At 41.2% G+C, this 16,546-nt stretch overlaps 1 protein-coding gene across 1 annotated transcript; it reads right to left on the bottom strand.

Annotated features, from left to right (window-relative positions):
* Window positions 1-687: 687 nt before the first annotated feature.
* gnb3b (guanine nucleotide binding protein (G protein), beta polypeptide 3b) lies at window positions 688-14,310 on the bottom strand (the record flags this gene model as incomplete). Its single annotated transcript, XM_079522771.1, has 9 exons — window positions 14,241-14,310; window positions 6,409-6,520; window positions 6,004-6,149; window positions 5,786-5,849; window positions 5,153-5,309; window positions 3,960-4,026; window positions 1,942-2,143; window positions 1,383-1,599; window positions 688-794 (listed from the first exon to the last, which is right to left on the bottom strand). The coding sequence occupies exons 2-9, from the start codon at window positions 6,472-6,474 to the stop codon at window positions 688-690; spliced, it is 1,026 nt and encodes a 341-aa protein (XP_079378897.1). The 5' UTR covers window positions 6,475-6,520; window positions 14,241-14,310.
* Between the last annotated feature and the right edge of the window lie 2,236 nt (window positions 14,311-16,546).

Genomic DNA, 16,546 nt, shown 5'->3' with positions numbered 1-16,546 from the left:
GATACACATACACACTCCGAATATGCGTAGCCCAGGAACACCACTGTACATAAAATCTGCATTACTAATGTGTCAAGTTAGCTATACAATACAAATAAATTTACATATCGAGCCTTTTGACTACATAAAGTGTGGGGTATATTATACAGGTAAAATAAAAATTGATTGGTAACTCTAAAACTGTAATCTGTATTTTGAATTCATACTTTTAATTTTTCTCCATTATTGTCCAAAAGTCTATGTGTTTAATTGCCAATTGCCATTCTCACATTAGATATTACAATAAGAGCATTTCTTACCTGATAATAATTGATCATTTCAAATAGTGTGCTATGTTTCCTCTTTTCTTCCCCCTGTCATTTAGCCATCGTCTCAACAATAATAAAACTGTCCTGTACATACAGTGGGGTGCATCGTGCATGTCTTTCTGTGGATGCCATTTATATTCTATGGAGTCCCATTCACAACCATCCAGATTTGCATACATACAGTAGATCAGGAAGAGGGAGAGTGAGAGAGGAAGATCAACTATATGACCAAACCATTAAAGAACGCATCCTCTTGATATCTCCGTAATCCTAACATGTAGTTTGCTAATTTCCACCATTTCCTTTCCCCCTCGCCTCTCCTCTCCTTCCACCCATGTCTCCTCTCCCTCTCCCAGCAGAACTCCCATGGAGGACCAGCTCAGTTCCAGAGTTTCAGGAAGCTATCCCAGGACCCTGTGCACACCCCCAAACCATCAGCAGGCACCCCAGTGCAGCTCACTCTGTTATCATGGCCAGCCAGCACACCTGTGTGAGGAGAGAAAAGGAGTAAGAAAAAGATAACCTGTTCTGACATTCCATAATTATGTTGATCTGACCTCATCAAACCCTATAGACTGCCCCCGCTGCCGTCCTTAGATCTCCATATATGGAGCTGACCTGTTCTGACATTCCATGTTGATCTGACATCATCAAACCCTGTACACTCAAGACACGCTCCATGTACAGAATTCATTCCATAGGTTGATCTGACCCCCCATGCCAAAGCGCAAGCGCTCGCCCAGCAGTCTGCCGTCACCCAGGCGGATGCGTGCTCGTTATTTATTTATATGTTTTACCTTTGCATGCCTTGTATGATCGTCTCACACTCTCACCCTCTTCTATCTCCTTACATACCTCCTTTTTCCTATAGTGCAATAGTCTCCCTCGGCCTGTCTGAACGTCTCTGTCTGTATCACTCTCTACATCACTCACTACATCCATCACTGTCCATCACCAGCACTGTTTTCTTTTCTGCCTGCCTGACAGGCTCTCTCTCTCTCTCTCTCTCTCTCTCTCTCTCTGTGTCTCTCTACCTCAAGTACTCTTTAACATTGCCTGCGTGGCTTAACTTACCAACTTTCTCTCCTTTCAGTGAGTCCCAGATGTTACATTTGAAGTCATCGTGGCCAGCGAATATAAGACGGCCCGACAGGGAGATAGCCACAGATGTGTTGCCAGTTCTAACGCTGGAGTCAGCGTAGTGTAGCACCTCCTGGTCTGCACGAAGGTCGTACATCTTAAGAGTAGTGTCATCGGATCCTGTGATGATAGCATTGCCATTGGGGAAGAACTGAGAAGGAGATTGGAAGAGTGAGAGAAAGAGTTATTTTGTTTATTCTGATTTATTATCAGATATGTTTACACATGCAAATAACTTGTCTCAGTGAAGTTGGTGCATTAGGTTAAACACATGGGTCGATTTGAATTATTGCACTTCTTATATTTATTATACCACAACTTCATATGTATTTAGGAGAAGCGTGGAGTAACGGAAAACCAAACGGTATTTCTCCACAGGATTTCCACATAGAATTCAGACAGTGTTAAACAAGTATCGGTCAATGAAACTTGAATTACCAAACTGACTAGCCTACATTATGTCATGTGCATTTGCATGCAAGCACATCCTTACTCCAATGGCGTTAATATCGCTGGTATGTCCAGAGAAGGTCTGCTTGCACTGGCCATCTCTGATGTCCCAGAGCTTGGCCAGGGAGTCACAGGCCCCAGAGATGAACATGTTCTCATCTGGAGAGAGGGCCAGGGACATGCAGTCTCCAATGTGGTTCGCGAAGATAGTCTTCTGCTTGCCAGTCTCCAGGTCCCACAGACAGCTGGAGAGGAAGAAAAAGAGGGGGGAGGGTTAACTCATTTACCGCCATCTAGTGGTAGCTTAGTGTGGCGCAGCCCGCCATACATTATAAGTGAATGAGCAAGTCTCTTAACTTGAAAGCGGTTTTGGCCGGAAACCGCTGAGTCAGGAAGTAAAAATCCGCTATGTAACATGTCTCGCGATTGTCATTTAATCCACCCAAAACATACTTTTTGTAAGCGAAATACTATACCAGTTTAGATAAATCAGACGCAAACCAAGCTTGTTTTTGGTCTAAAAATAAGATCTGAGATATTTACGTTCTAAGATGCTGTGTCCCATAGCAAGCAGAAGCCAGCGGATTTTTTATTTGCGGTTTGTACCGGATATTTTTACCGGATCGAAATGGGAGTGTTACGTGGGGAAACTGGACGCAGCACAGAACCGAAATCAATTGTTATTAAAAAGGCGTGATAAGGCCTCATCGGCGCCGAGGTACATATGAAAATAGGCGTCAAAAGGCAAACTCTGCGCCGGGTAAGTTAAAGAAAAAAATGGTGGGAGCAGGCATAATGAAACAACAGTGACACTTGGTGGTGAAAAAAACGCTATTTCTACTTGGACGGACCCAGCCAGCCAGGGACACACATTGCTGGGCAATGGAGTGGCTGCACCACTCAAAAAGAGAGAAAGCAGGGGATGTAAGGAGAGATTGTAAAAGTAGGATGCACAGTGGGGGTAGAAAAGGGGACGGAAGAGGAAATTAGAACGAATTTAAAGTGCCTTGCCCAAAGGCACCTTATCAGTAACTGCTGGGGAAGGGTGAGAGCGGTTGTTCAGTTTCACTGTTCTAATTCTCCCACCCAGCTGGGGTCAATCAGTTCATTGGTCAGTGTCTCAATCGTCTAACGCTGGTGTGCCCAAAAGGTAGATCGTCGTGATCACAAAGGCTGTGCATGCCATATGACATGCCCCTAAAAATATATATAATTTAAAAAATGTAAAAGTATTTTTGGCATCTGCCCCTTGAATTAAGGTGACTTGATTGATTGACATAAAAAAGGGCCTGTCAGCTCAAACCCACAATGCAATACTTTGTTTTCAAGAGTTTTGAGCACAGACGTCAGTTGCATTATGAAGTTACAAATAAAAACCCCTACCAATTCCATCCATTCCCATCCCAAATGCGCAGCTAGTACATTTTCAGCAAGGGATACTTTTTTTGGTGCGTAGATCTTGTTGAAAGGTCATTTTGAACGTAGCTCGCAAGTCAAAAAGTGTGGGCACCCCAACGGTCCAATTGTCTGGTTAGACTCTAACAAACAAAAGAGGTGTAGTGCAGTGTGCACTATTGACGGTGCTTCTGCAATGTTGTTCCCTTTGTATTGCTGTACCCAACAGTACTTTTCATACTCTGTATCTGTACATCTGTAACTCTAACTGCTGCGCTGCCTTAGGCGAATGATTTCTCCCCACGCTATATATTATATACAGTAAAGGTCTATCTATTTATCTAACCAGTTGGGGTTGCATTATGACACACTCAAATGGAAGACACAAATAATAGTATGTATGTCATAAAATATTGATGTCAAAATAAAATGACTAAATGGGATGCAAAAAGCACCCAGTTATCCAAAGCACTTTACATAGAGATTGTGCATTACATTCACCTATTCATATACACCGATGGCAGAGGAAACCATGCAAGGCAACAACCTGCACATCGGGAGCAATTAGGCGTTCAGAGTCTTGCTCAAGGACACTAACTCAAACTGGGAACTTCCCATCCGGCTGTTCTACCAATCACTCTACTCCTGAACCCATCAGCAACTTACCAGGTGGTGTCACCAGATGCAGTGAGGATCTCATTGTCATTAAGGAAACGAGCGCATGCCAGGTATCCTGGGAAACAGAGAGAATTAATATTATTTTCTGATTCTGATTTATTGCCAGTTATGTTTACACACACACACACACACACACACACACACACACACACACACACACACACACACACACACACACACACACACACACACACACACACACACACACACACACTCAGATAATTCTGACACTTAGTTCCTATTAAATCCCTCTTCATAAATAATCACTTCAATTAAAATGTGGATAACAAATTGTGCACGCACAAAGAAAATAAAAGGGAAGTACGCACATCTCTAAAAAATTCTACAGGTGCTGAAAAAAATGATACGTACAGGGAAAAGGAACATCATCCTACTTCTAAATAAACAACCCTGGGAGCTGTTTAAGGCCTCACACACCTTTCGATCTAGCATACAACATTGACACAACATTGTGTTGTGTGAGGGGGAGGGGCGCAGTCGAAACGCCCCTCCCCCTCACACAACACAATGTTGTGTCAAACCATGTGACCTCCATTGGAAATACATTGGGCGGCCATGACACTACACAACATGCATCCAACGAGCACGAGAATTGCATTAAAGGTGTGAGCTCAGCCAAAGATTGCTGAAAGCTTGTTGTATACAAAGGGTGTGACACAGCTTGCCCCAATGCATTTCCAATGGGAGTCACATGGTTTGACACAACATTTGTGTTGTATGAGGGGGAGGGGCGCAGTCGAAACACAGCCGAAAGCCATACAACAGCTTGTAGTGCAAAATGTGGACTACAAACCATGTGACTTCCATTGGAAATGCATTGGGGCGGCCATGACACTACACAACATTCATCCAACAAGCATACAGCAATGCAGTAAAGGTCTGAGTGAGGCCATCATTCTGCATAATGAGTACTTTTACTTTTGGTACTTTAAGTACATTTTGATGCCAATACTTTTACTTTTGGTACTTTAAGTACATTTTGATGCCAATACATTACTCAAGTACATTTTGAATTCCAGACTTCTACTTGTAATGGAGTAGTTCTACATTGCAGTATTGATACTTCGGGGTTGAGTACTTTTTCCACCAATGCCTCTTTCTACCTGCATGTGCATCCTGCGGGTCTTGGGGCTGGCCCAGATGTCGTAGAGTAGACGTACCTGTATGTTCATTCAGCTCCCTGCAGGTCTTGGGGGAGGCTCCTGAGATGTCGCAGACTGTACACATATTGTCCAGACCTCCACTGGCCACAAAGTTTCCTGAGGGGGCGAAGCCAACGCTCATCACCCAGGCTGACTTCAGAGGGACAGCGCATGTCTGGAAAACAAACCCCAAGTTAAACCAGTGAGAGTTTCATTAGCATTTTATTTTGTTGTTGTAGTTGAAATTATGCCGAACGGGAGAGACAGGAGCCATGCAGACTATAGGAGGGATTCGGTTAAATGCCAGCTAAATGTACATGTGGGTCGGTAACGGATGTTCTTTTGGAACTGAAAGTTTCTAACTATTCCTGTATATCATAAACTTTTGACATTTCTGGATGTATATTCTGAAAATTCTTTATGCTGATGTGAGGCGATTGAACTATGTATCTCCTTTCACTTTGTTTAAAGTGGTCTCGTTAATGTCCACTTCACACTGAGTTGGCAAGGTGTGGCTAATATAAGCAAAGGCACTGCCTGATTTTAATTCAATTCTCCGATCTGGAAGAAGGCCGGACAGCAATGGCGTGCATTACTCTTTCAATGGATGAGCTTCAGAACAGTACTTCTATCTCTCTCATGTTTTGTTACCTTGTTTCCTGTGTGTGTGTCCCAGACCAGAAGCTTGCCATCCTGTGAGGCACTGACCATGTGCCTGAAAGGAGGAGGCAGGAGAATCAAGAGGTCAGTAATCAGGGAAAACATTCAGCCCTAAGAATGGGATCCGGAGGGGGTCCCAGCTAAAGTATTGATAGTTATTCCTTCAAATGAAAACATTTGAGAACCACTGGTCTACTCTGCTCTCTTACTGGGAGTCAGTTGCCCAGTGCAACGCATAGATTTTGGCCAAGTGACCCTTCAGGTCCTTCCTCTTCTTGAGCTGGACGGTGCCCACAGAGGCCACATCCCCGGCCTGTCCTTTCATGGTGGTGTCATTCACAGCCTGGCGAGCCGCCTGATGGTGATGGGTGGGTGAGAAGAAAGGGCAGTGAGAGACATGGTAACGCTGATTAAAAGCGATACAAAACAATCTGGTTCGTAAAAAAAACGTGTTTATTTATGTATTCATTATTACAATCATTTATTTGAGTGGTGTGTACATGTATGTGTCTGCTAGAGGCTTACATACAGAAATGTATATTTAATGTTAGTCGTGTTTGAAATGCTCAAACAGTATATATTACAGGCTGAATATGAGCCCAAGAAGTGCTCACCTCTATCTTTGTTCGCATGCCATCACACTCCTTTTTCAGTTTTTCAATTTCAGCTTTCTCAGCCATAGTGACAGTTGCTAGAGGTTGTTACTGACGGAAAACAAAACTGGCACTGAAAAACATACAAAGATGACAGAAAGAAATGATGTTAATTGGTTAATCATTTGAAAAGAGTAATTATTGTTAATGCACTACATGAAAACACACGCAAGCACACTCACACACGCGTGCACGCACACACGAAAAGTTTGTCAACTCAGTATTTAAGATAAACACAAAGACTATCCAACAACAATGTAATGTTTCTTCTCCATTTCTATTTATACAGATCAAGGTTTCACATGATTTTATCATTCATACCTGGAAGACACGCTAGAACAACTACTAATCGCGTAGCAGCACTAGCAGATGTATGTATTTGTTCTTTTAAAAAAATTCACTATACATTATTGCAGGTTTGTACAGTACACTTATCTGATCTATTAGTGCTTATTTCATCGTTTTTCAGCGTCCGTTTTCATGAAAATGTTGTCTATTGCTCCTTTAAGTGTCTTTACTCAAGGTAACTTTGTTCGTAAGTTTTTGAGTTGGGACACTAATGTCCCACCCTAATGGCACCCTGATGCCTTCAAGTAGGTCACTCTAGTTGGTGTTGTATCACCACCGTGTCTAGAAGATATGGAGACAGCCCTGCCTGACCTGGGAACGTACGGTAAGCATAATCCTGTAATACAGTTAGCTGTCAGATTGGTCTAATTAGACCCATTTCCTGTACAGAAAGGAAGAGATATGAGATGGGAAAGCAGGAAGGAACTGAGAGAGATGAGGAAAGAAAAGAAAGTATAGGGAAGCAAAAAAAGCCATGCATGTGAGATTGATTGATTGATTGATTGGATGGAAGGGAGGAAAGAATGAAGGGAGGAGTGGACAGATGAAGACAGCAAGGAAGGAAGAATGAAGGGGAGAGTGGGAGCAAACATAGAAAGAAGAAAAAAGTATGGACAGAAATAAAGAAGACAGAAGACCCAGGTCGAAAGGAAGTGAAGTGAGCTTTTCCAAAATCACAAAGAAATAAAAACAAACCTTATATAATTTATTCAGACAATACTAGATCCTTGAAACGTGAGATAATTTCTCCCGTGATGTACTCCTAAACCTCACCATGTGATATTTAAGGTGGTCTAGTTTATGCCAGTCATTATGATTTGAACATATGAGTACCACAGACGAATAACAGTCTAAGTCCACACTATTGATCCATAATATATAAATTATAGATAAGGGTTCAGGACAACAAGGCCTTTTCGTGGAGGGGTCAGTCTGAAATTTGGACTTAGACTGTTTTTCGTCTGTGGTACTCAATTATATAAAGCACTCTGGTATTCTATTGATAGCCACAAAAGTAAAAACCATCACTTGCTAAAACCAGTAGCATAGTATCAAAGTAAGCCTACTTTATTTCTTAATTAACATTTTGAGGCATTTGGCTAATAGGCCTACTAATTTCTATAGTGACTGAATTGTGATGATTACAAAAGAACAAATGAAGATATCTCCAACAATTCAGAAAGCTCACAACAAGCAGTGAAAGTGCCACAGCATCCAGACAGACAATAGATGCACCCTGTCCCTAGAAGCATTACTTGTATCGCCCAATGAAAAATAACTTCATTGTTTTATCACAAGCCAATTGCTGTCTTTTGTAATTGTCATTTCCCCAAAAGCCTTACGTGCAGTACAGCCTGCGTGCCTAATAACTAAGTAATAGGATCTTCACGTACCTAATTTAAGTCCAATTACCAACATGCACAACTTTACTGATTTCCCAAGGCGTCTACAATCTCTACAAACATCTAATTGAACCACCAGAGAGATGTAGAGAATAGAAGATACACTGTAAATTCTAATGATAGGGATGTTACTAGTACTAACCAAACAGCTGATACCTCAAAAACCTGACGATGGGGGAGGGGGGTTCTTACTCAAACCATAAGGAAAAACGTTGTTTTATGAAATGATTAAGCCAAAGGGTTTGTATTGACTGGGGACTTTACACATTTTAGAGGTACTTGATGATTTTTCTCCCAAAGAAAAAATATCCACAAATGATTTTGGAAACCAATCAATTCAGTGTGTTTCAAGTTGAAACCAGGGATGAGTACAACCTGAACACAGACACACAACAAAAAGCAACTAACTGATAACTGGTAAATGTTCCTATAATGTCCATATCTCATAAAACACGGTAAAACACTGTTTAGCCAGGGCCTGTGTGCAGGACCATTTGACCTATGGCAGGAGGAACCATGCAGGGTTGAGGATAGAAAAAGAAGATGAAGGAAGACCGACGACCGCACAACCAGGTTTTAAATCCCAGCAGGAGATCTTAAGGGAAGATTTAGCGTCAAATCTCCTGTCATCCGATTACCGACTGCTCTTCACCACTGGATCAACGACAGAGAGAGAGAAAGAGGGGGGATTGTGGAAAAGAGCAAGGGGCAAACTATGACCAGCATAGGGGCTGCAAGAATTCCCTCTTTTTAAGTTCCCAACCTTCTTATTATGTTACAGTGAATGTCTCACATCATGGATAGACTAACCCTTTCATGCTATTATTGGATGCATGTGGGGTGTTAACCCTGCCGCATGCAGGTCTACGTCCATCACTCAGATGACCAAGTGCTGATTGTGGTAAAACAACATTGAAGCAATTTAATTTATAAAATAAATAAATAAATAAAACGTCCGGTCACAATGGCACAGTACAACACTTGAACATCTTCTCTTTAATTCCTACAAACAGTATATCAAACCCTCTTGAAAACCGTTTGCTCTTGGTGCCTCAGATCAGAAGCCGAAACCCCAATCCTCTTTCCCAGCTTCTTCCATACAATCCAAAAATCACATGCAAGGGTGTCAGTATTACAAGCAATGACTGCACATATAAACCCACTAAATGCAGTAATTAATATACAGCATCCACAAAGAATATATTAAGGACACTAATACTACAGGTAAGCAGCTTACGTCTTCTGACCAAAGAAAGCCAGACATTGGAGGGGATATCGCCACAAAAAGTAGTAGTAGTAGTAGCAGTAGTAGTAATAGTATAGTAGTACAAGTGTATTAGTACTTGCTGACTTGCACATTTTGCACATCTGCAAAATGATTAGTGCAACTTTACGAGCTCCAGCTACATTTCATGGATTGTAGAAGAAATAAGTTTAGTCCAATGCTCAATTAGTGGGACAGTACTGCAATGATTTTACAGCTATGTCTCCCACACAATGTTCCTATATGAATTAGTATTAGTACTTGCTGACTTGGAAGCACAGTTTGCACATCTGCAAAATGATGAGTGCAACTTTACGAGCTCCAGCTACATTTCATGGATTGTAGAAGAAACAAGTTTAGTCCAATGCTCAATTAGTGGGACAGTACTGCAATGATTTTACAGCTATGTCTCCCACACAATGTTCCTATATGAAGCCAACAGACTTCCAATGTGGGTCTCCAAACAGCAAGAGTAAGCATCTTGGCGAGGTTGCAACCACAGAATAATAAAATACTCACCTTTTACCACAGCCAACCGGTATCACCTTCTCCTTCGTCTTCTTCTGCACTGGTGCAGATCCTCTTCAGTATTCCTCCACTTTCAGGCTGTGTTGCTTTTTTAGACAACACAATCCTTGGGAGTAACCTGCTGTCTCTCGTTACTCTTCTGACTGATAGCAGCTTACCTGTGAGAAACTCTCTCTTTCTTCCTCTCTCTCTCTCTCTCTCTCCCTCCCTTCCTCCACAGAGAAGAACAGATGAGGATTGGAGGGGATGAAGGAGATAAGGAAGGAAGGGATAAAGCTCAAAGATCGAAATAGAGAGAGCGAGGGAGACAGTGAGAGAGAGAGAGAGAGCGGGACAGAGGGAGAGTGAGAGAGCGAGAGAGACAGAGGGGGAGAGAGGGAGGGAGGAAGGGAGAGAGAGAGCAAGGGAGCAAGGCAGGTAAACCGATTGGGAGGGAGAAAATCAGGTTATGGGGTCAAAAGACAATTGAGCAGGTGAAACAATTAAAGAACATGGAGAGGAGAAGGAGGGTGAAGGTGGAGGTGAAATGTGAGTAAACGAGAAAGTGAACAGATTCTGAGGAACCAATTGCACAAAAACTACCAAGGCTTGATGCCTTGGTAGTTTTTGTGCAACTTTCACAAAACAAAGAGACAAAAAGTACAGCATGTTTGTCACCGTCCCCATTCAGAATTGTCGTCTTTTGACCGGGACCATGGAAAAAGAACGAAAGAAGCTGACCAAAGTAACATTTTAGGGGTCTGCTTATTTCTATAACCTTTCCCTTCACACGAAAGGGAAGGCACTATTCAAATGGCAGGCATGAAGTTTGAAGCGCCTTCACTTCCAGTGAGCCGAGTTATCACTGTGCAACTAGTGGCTCCATCAGAGAGTGGGAAAAAATAGTGGTAGTGCATGCATTTGGCGTTTGTTAGGACGGAGGCCATGGTGGGAGAGTGTGGTTGTGCTAGTGGAGGGTTGAGAGGGCTTGAGTTGGTTTGCCAGAGCTAATGAGTTGAGCCTGGTTTATTAGACTCTAATGGGATATCCGGGGAACCTGTAATCTCTTTAGGGAATTAAGGGCGGGCCGCGGACGAACGTGCGTCACACCTGACACACACACACACACACACACACACACACACACACACACACACACACACACACACACACACACACACACACACACACACACACACACACACACACACACACACACACACACACACACACACACACACACACACACACACACACACACACACACACACTCCCTCTGCAGGCAAGGTGTGTGTCTGAGAAAGTTATCAGAATAGTCAGTCAGAGAGGCCATGTTAAGTACCAGAGAGAAAGAGCGAGAGAGCGAGAGACTGTTGGTCATTGGAGCAAATGGAGATGATCGTCTTTGCTTTGGTCCACTTGAAATAAGCTGACCTGTTGCTCTGAGGAAGGATATGTCCCTGACTAGGGAGGGGTTAAAGATGGGAAACCAATGGATTGGGAGTGTTGGGGCCTGTACAGTAGCTATAATGTAATAGTCTGCAGTTAGGGAAGTACCATTAATAATGTATTAATAATGTACTGTACTGGTCTGCAGTTAGGGAAATACCATTAATAATGTATTAATAATGTACTGTACTGGTCTGCAGTTATGGAAATACCATTAATAATGTATTAATAATGTATACTGTACTGGTCTGCAGTTAGGGAAATACCATTAATAATGGTTATATTTTTTCTATTTGCATGCAGTCTGAAATAAATAAATAAACTCAACATTGGTGGAACAAAGTTGTAGTCAATTAGACTAGACACTATACTGTATAATATTGCTTTGTTTTTAAGGGGACAACTCCTATACAAAATAGTAGTAGAAACAAGATTTTACGGTATTTTCTATAGGTGACTGAGTCAGCTCTCGATATAAGGCCTTAAACTAGAGACTAAGACAGATACATTCATTTTAATCTGTGTTTGGTGTATTTTTGTCATAGGTTTGTTTATGTTGGTAATGTCTCTGTAATCATTAGAGCAACAGTAACATACTATATCTTGATTTATGCTAGGGTATAGGAAAGTATCAAATAGCACTGCACATCAACAATATTCAAATATACTTGAAACTATTTGGGAATGGGCCTTTACCATGATCCCAGCGTTATGAAGGCAAATGGACAGCTGAGATTAATCGGTTGCAAGAATAACGCGGTGCCATTGGAAGACCTTTGAAGCGGTTGGTGGTCATTACAGGTAATTTGAGTTAGGCCCGCATCCTGCTTTTGAGTAAATGATGCAACTGGATTTGCTCCCTAGACGTGGTGACGTCAAAGACAAGATGCATCTTAGTGTCTGTTACTTACATGTCTATCCCCATCAGACATGGTTCAGTAGGATATGACCTGTATTCAGGTGAAACCATATCACTTACAATTCAAATGGAAATGCATAATTTGTCCTATGAAAGTAACCCTGACAGGGAACTGCTACTTTTTTTGTTTGTTATAGACAGTCACATAGGCAGTCCAGGCAGTTCTAGTGTGGACCTGGATCAGAATTCTTTGAATTGCTTTTCGATCCCTACAAATTAGAATGAATTACTGGTAAGACAATTTAGTAATGATTTTGATCAACCAATGGGGCCGGATATTGCCTACAACCTCACCATACGATACACATCATGATAGCAAAGACCGGCCCAAAATAGTGACATCAGGTTAAAAGTGGCTAAAGATTTAAACATTCTTAAAATAACAAATTATATATGGGAAGAGCGACTCATACTACATTTCACTGTTATGGTTGTGAGTGTACTGTTAATTAGCCATGATTTGATTGGCAAAAATATGCTCCTCATTGACTTACATTGTACGCTAAAACAGCTCTCAAAGTCACTCTTTTAGTACGTAAACAAATACAGACAATATAGAGCATCACCAAAACTCATGTGGTTTTATTTTTTTTAATAAAAATGTTAACTTCCTGTTGATTTTACCATTTTCTCATGAAAACACATGAGAAAAAAATACCTTGCCATTTAAAAAACAAAATATATATTGGGGACCCACTTGTCATACCCTCATGGCCCGCCGGTGAGCCCCAGCCCACAGGTTGAGCATTTAGTGGGTCAGGCTGACTGACCCTGCTGATTTACACAATGAGAGATGCCCGGTACCACACCACTCTCTTCTTCCATCATCTCTGCTGGAACATTTGGGGCTTGAAATGTCATATGGTCAAGTGTACCGCAATCATAGCTGTGTTAAACCTTCCAGAATTGAAACCAGCCGTCCTTCAGCTCACAGGCCCCATTACCACTGGCATCCATTCAAATATATAATATGATGATAGAATGAACATGCATCAGATGAACCCCTTCCCCATGACACCCCATCTTCTCATTCATTAAGTGCTCAGTATATTAAGGTCAGGCCAATTACCTAGCAGTAGGGTTACATCACCTCATTAATCTACTGTGTACACAAATTCTCACATCACTGTCATCAATCTCTTTATATTTCATTCCCTTCTCTCTCTCCTTTATAGGCTTTAAATGTCTGGCTGGACCTCGAGCCGTTTACATTTCTGTCTAATAAAGTATTCAATCAATGTCAAGTCAAACAGGGAAAACAATGTGTGTTTGAGAAAGATCTCAAAGAGTGTTATTAGGGCCCACATAGGCAGATATCAAGACCATGAAGACGACCTGGAACCAACTGGAGAGAACAGCTCAAGACAGAGATGCCTGGAGATCGCTTGTTGACGGCCTATGCCCCAGAAGGGGTAGTAGGCGTAAGTAAGTAAGTAAGTAGGCCTACATAGCCTAGGCAGTCCTGAGTCAACACTCCTCAGGTCCTCTGGTGTCATGGTGTAAAGGTGTAGGAGGATATATCATGCATATCATTATATATGCATCAGCAGGCTTATCATTTCCACCAGGTTACACGCAGAGATGAGGGGGCTTATCCACTACTGAATATTATATCGTTGCTGTCGGGTACAAACCTTGTATCTCAACTTTACAAATGAATGCAAAAATAGCTGATCTAAAAGTTCGCAACCCGATGTGTTTATGTTTCAAGTGGAAGTGAAATTGAAATTGTGTCTTGGTTGGTTTTATAACTACTGAACAAATCAAAAGTATCAAGAAGAGCTTGTTGACTAAATAATAACTACATTGGATCAATCAGAATGTTCATAGGTTCCGATTGATCCAATTTCCAGGAGGAAAAAAAAAGTAACCGTTTTGGATATACAGTACAAGGTTTACACACCTGGACAGCAATGATCTGCAAGAGATGGGCCATGTTTGATTCAGAATTTGGGCCAGCTGCATGTGATGAGTCTGAGTGTTTCTACTGCCACATAGTGGCCGATACTTTAACAGCATGGCAGCAGGAGTTAAGACGCTAAGCCAATTTGACCCATTAGATGACAGCTTCAGGACAAAAGATTTTAAATGGTCAACAAAATAGCCGCAGATGTTGTAGTTAGTAGCATATATATATATATATATATATATATATATATATATATATATATATATATATGGTACATCTGCCATCAAATAAATTAACATGGTGGACATACATTTAGTATTACTGTAAACCACTGAGAAAAAAAGGCTGGTGGTTTTGACATTTAAATCATGTTTTTATTTACAATATCACATGTTTATCACATTTAACAATCATCTCATATTCTTCTGATTTTCTGTACGTTGAAACATAACTAATCCAAACAAAGCAGTTCGAATAGTTTGATATAAAAGTGCAATATAGGTACTGTATAGTGATTGCTTTTAAGAAGTGGCTGCTTCAGAAAAAATAATACTGTACCCATTTAAAATACACACATACAAAAATATATATTTGATCTACAGTAGAAATACATCAAACCTGCCAAGCTATAAAAAAATCTATTTTGACGAGATTTATGCATTTAAGCCATATAGACATCAAGAAATTGTTGCGAGCTTGTAGATTGGCTATTTTAAACAAATAGATAGCATTCTAGAATCAAGTTTCATATTGTGGCTCAAATAGCCAGATGGTGATTGGGTTAAAACTCTCAGGAATAGAAAGAACTGCGTACGAGGTTGATTCAATTTAAAAGCATGAATAGAATAGAATGGACACCATCAAGACTGTTCAGAGTGGGCCTGACAGAAGGGCCTGAATGTTGGACTTGGAGGTGTCAGGACAGGGACGGTACATTGGTGCATATGCTTTGGGGTTGTCCCAAAATTCAGGACTATTGGACAGCTATACATGAAAGATTGGAGAGAATAACATTCCATTCTCCCACAGTATGTTTATTCTGGGGGATCCTGCCACGTTGAGGAATGTTGCTCCTCCGTTAGCTGAATGGATACAAACTGCAAGCCTGGGTTCCAGCCTGATTCGCTGCGTTCCATGGATTTGTATTGTACAAATCCACAGAACACAGGCTGGAACTCAGGCTAACAAACTGCTATCATGTCAGGTGGGAACTAGGAGGCTGTTGGTTAAGGACTGGAAAGCTTAATCTGCACCTGCACGGTCCCACTGGTACGCCTCGCTTGAACAATTGGCCGCTTACGAGCGACTGTAATACAGGCTGCTTAATAGGATGGACAAATACGATTTAAAGTGGGGACATTATCACATGACTCTGATGTCGCTTCCGGAAGTTCCGGCTCTGAGTGAGCTCTAAATGAACTGCATCTTATTTTTGGAGGACTTGATGTCTGGAATTATGGCTGGGGTGGACTGCTGTATGTTTCTGTGCAATTTTATATTTCACCGGTTGTTTTTTCTTTGTTTGTTTCTTATGCGTTCTCTTTTTTGTCTTTGTTTTGTGTTGATGTTATATTTTTATGTGAAAAATTAACACACATACACACAAAGCTGGGCATAGGAGGGGCGCCCCTCAAAATTCTGAGGCTGTCAGACCTCTAATTGGATGTATATGTGTACTACTGGTGTTTCACAACCAGGAAGTTCGGACCAAAAAGTGCTTTTCTCGGTCCCAGAAAAGTAACAACTTGATATGTTTAAACTCAACACATTAGGGTTTGGTTAATTCAGGATTGCTGGTCCCAGTATGAAACCAGTTTAGAACCAAACTACATGTAGTTGTGTACAACTAGACTACTATATACACATAGGCTGCTGTAGATACAGTACATCAAATGAGTGTAATCTAAAATAACACAAATTACCTAGGCAGAGCACTGATACTCTCAAAACTAGCAGGCTTAAAGCACCAAGGCATTCAGTTGTGCATGCTAAGTGTTTGTAAAAATATAATATAATAATATTTGTTTTGCCCTTATGTAAGTAAGTGATCCAATAACATGTAAATATATGTAAACCTTTAGGGTATAATACACATACACTGTAACCTGACTTCCAAAAAGGCCTCTTTTACTAAACAGATATACATTTACCATACATACCTTTTAACCCATTCAGGACGGGAATCCCTTTTGGTGTTTTAAGCATTATGTTATACTTTAGCTCATAGTATACTTTAGCTGAGTGCCGCGCTACGAGCTTGTAGATCTGCTATTTTTGAAAAATCTTTGAATATATATTCT

The sequence above is a fragment of the Electrona antarctica genome, assembly GCF_951216825.1.
Source record: "Electrona antarctica genome assembly, chromosome: 15".
NCBI classification, from domain to species: Eukaryota; Metazoa; Chordata; class Actinopteri; order Myctophiformes; family Myctophidae; genus Electrona; species Electrona antarctica.
The sequence above is the reverse complement of the archived record's forward strand: the minus strand, read 5'-3'. Positions and strand labels throughout refer to the sequence as shown.